The sequence below is a fragment of the Buceros rhinoceros genome, unplaced genomic scaffold, assembly GCF_000710305.1.
Source record: "Buceros rhinoceros silvestris isolate BGI_N320 unplaced genomic scaffold, ASM71030v1 scaffold3661, whole genome shotgun sequence".
NCBI classification, from domain to species: Eukaryota; Metazoa; Chordata; class Aves; order Bucerotiformes; family Bucerotidae; genus Buceros; species Buceros rhinoceros.
Genome location: NW_010392348.1, coordinates 44,423 through 46,501, shown reverse-complemented (window position 1 = coordinate 46,501; position 2,079 = coordinate 44,423). Strand labels below are relative to the sequence as shown.

The window sequence follows — 2,079 nt, the reverse complement described above, 5'->3', positions numbered from 1 at the left end:
TTTTATGATATTCTACATCATATCTTGCCCTGCTGTTGGAATTGTAGGTGCTTTGAAGTCCATTCCTGTGATTTTGTTTTTTTCTCCCTGGGTGCGAGTAAACCTAACCACTAAAGCTGTAATGAACCTGAAGTTGTTTGAGAATGCTGCACTTCTGGGGCTGTTGGGGGAGCTAAACCATTGCATGTAACCTCAGCTTGATTTCTGCATGTAAATGTCCCTTATTCCAAGATTAGCTTCCCAGGATCGCTGCTTTCTTTTTCAAATAACTTGCATTTCTTTCTTTTTGCTTGTGATAGGTGCCTTCACTCTGTCAGAGATCCCTTACACCTCATGTTTTCTGCACAACAAACTTAATCAGCTAAGCATACGGACAAGCAGGGTTAGCATAGGTAAAACATGCGAAGGTAGAAGTGAGCAACAAAAATGACTATGAAAGCAACTGATGATCTGCCAGGACTGTTTTTTTACAGGCCTATATTTGTCCAAGGTGGGGTTGGCTCTTACCTGTGCCTGTAGATTGGGAAGAGGCAGGGAATAGAACAGGACTTGTGTCCTAGCACTATCTACAGCCCAAATCTTTCGGTAGGATGCGGGATGTGAGCTTTGTGGCTCTTCATGAATGCTGGTAAAGCTCCAGTTCAACTGCCCAGGATCAAGCAGTACACTTTCCTAGCATAGTAGTTATCCCAGGAGGGTGCAATACCATGTCAGCAACAAGGACATTTTAGTTTAAAATTGCTTAGACTTTTGCTTGTCAGGTGATGATGCACTTGGCTTCCTGCCATTGAGTGCACGCTTCCCTTCAAATGCTTACCCATGTGGTCTAAGTCTTACTGTAGCTCAAAAACTACTTGATTGGGTCCCCCTCTCAAACTGGAGTATTGTTGATCCAGCATCAGTGATAACACCATTCACCAAATGCATGTTAAACAGATAGATATGGGGCAAAACCAAACCCTCTCCTGGTCTTTGCCCGTACTCCTGGATGATTGTGTGGAACTCTCTTTCACCCATAACCTTCTTGCCTGATCTGCATTTCTTTTCCTTTGGGCAATAGGATCTTACCATCCCCACCATCTACCTTTTACTCTCTAGGTCTTGTGAAAAGAGCAGGAGTTAGTAGTCTGAGTTGCCTTCTCTGCCCAACAATGGTAGTTTCCTACTTGAAATCAGTTGCATCCATTCCATTAGGCTTCACTGGTCTCTGTGGGAAGGGACTCTTGTCTTTAGTATGCTTTATGTATCTCATTTAAACACCATTTGAAATGCTGTCACATGTATCTTTCATGCTTCCTGAGCAATGTGCTACCTGGATTCATCTCCTCTTAAACTTGCTGCTGTGTGGCCCTGCCCCAGCAAGAGGGACTGCTGGTGCATGCGCAGCTGGCTGGTGATGGGAAGAGCTGTCTTTTCTCTCCTGCACTCTCCTCTCTCCATCAGAGATGTGCAGCAGAGACAGGTCTTGCCAAAGGGGTGAAGATCAGAGAAAAAACCATGGCTGCAGCTTGCTGGCAGAGAGTTGATTTGAGGACCCTTCGCTGGGGAGAGGGGAGTGGGGGTGTGCAAGACTTGCCAGGATGGCCAGTCCTTATGTCACGGGACATTTTGTTTCTTCCCTTGCAGATGTCATGGCACCCACAGTACCGCAGCTCCAAGTTCCGCCACGTGTACGGCAAAGCTGCCAGCAAGGAGAAGTGCTACGACTGCGTGCCCATCACCCGCAATGTCCATGACAACCACTTCTGTGCTGTGAACCCCCACTTCATTGCGGTGGTGACTGAGTGTGCGGGCGGGGGGGCCTTCCTTGTCATTCCTATCCACCAGGTGAGCTCTGCCAAGGCAAGATGGCTTTCAAGTGTGTGTTGAGAGGCTGGGGGAGAGCTGGGCTTTCTAAGGAGCCCAGCTGGATCACCCAGCTAGACCACTTATTCAGTTAGTGCTGGTGCCCAAATTGCCCAGTGGTGCCCTGGCTGGTGATTCCTAGGATGTGTGTACATATATGTCTTACATTGGTGCTTGCAGTTTTTCAACACCTCCCTTTATTTCATACCTCATTTGCCTTTCTTCTATAATCAG

General features: G+C 47.1%; 1 protein-coding gene across 1 annotated transcript in view; it reads left to right on the top strand.

Annotated features, from left to right (window-relative positions):
* Positions 1–1,626: 1,626 nt before the first annotated feature.
* The window catches only part of CORO2A (coronin, actin binding protein, 2A), an 18,586-nt gene continuing 18,133 nt past the window's right edge, over positions 1,627–2,079 (top strand). Inside the window, exon 1 of the mRNA XM_010144417.1 lies at positions 1,627–1,827. Within this exon, the coding sequence (XP_010142719.1) occupies positions 1,627–1,827 (201 nt within the window). The remainder of the gene's footprint in view (positions 1,828–2,079) is intronic.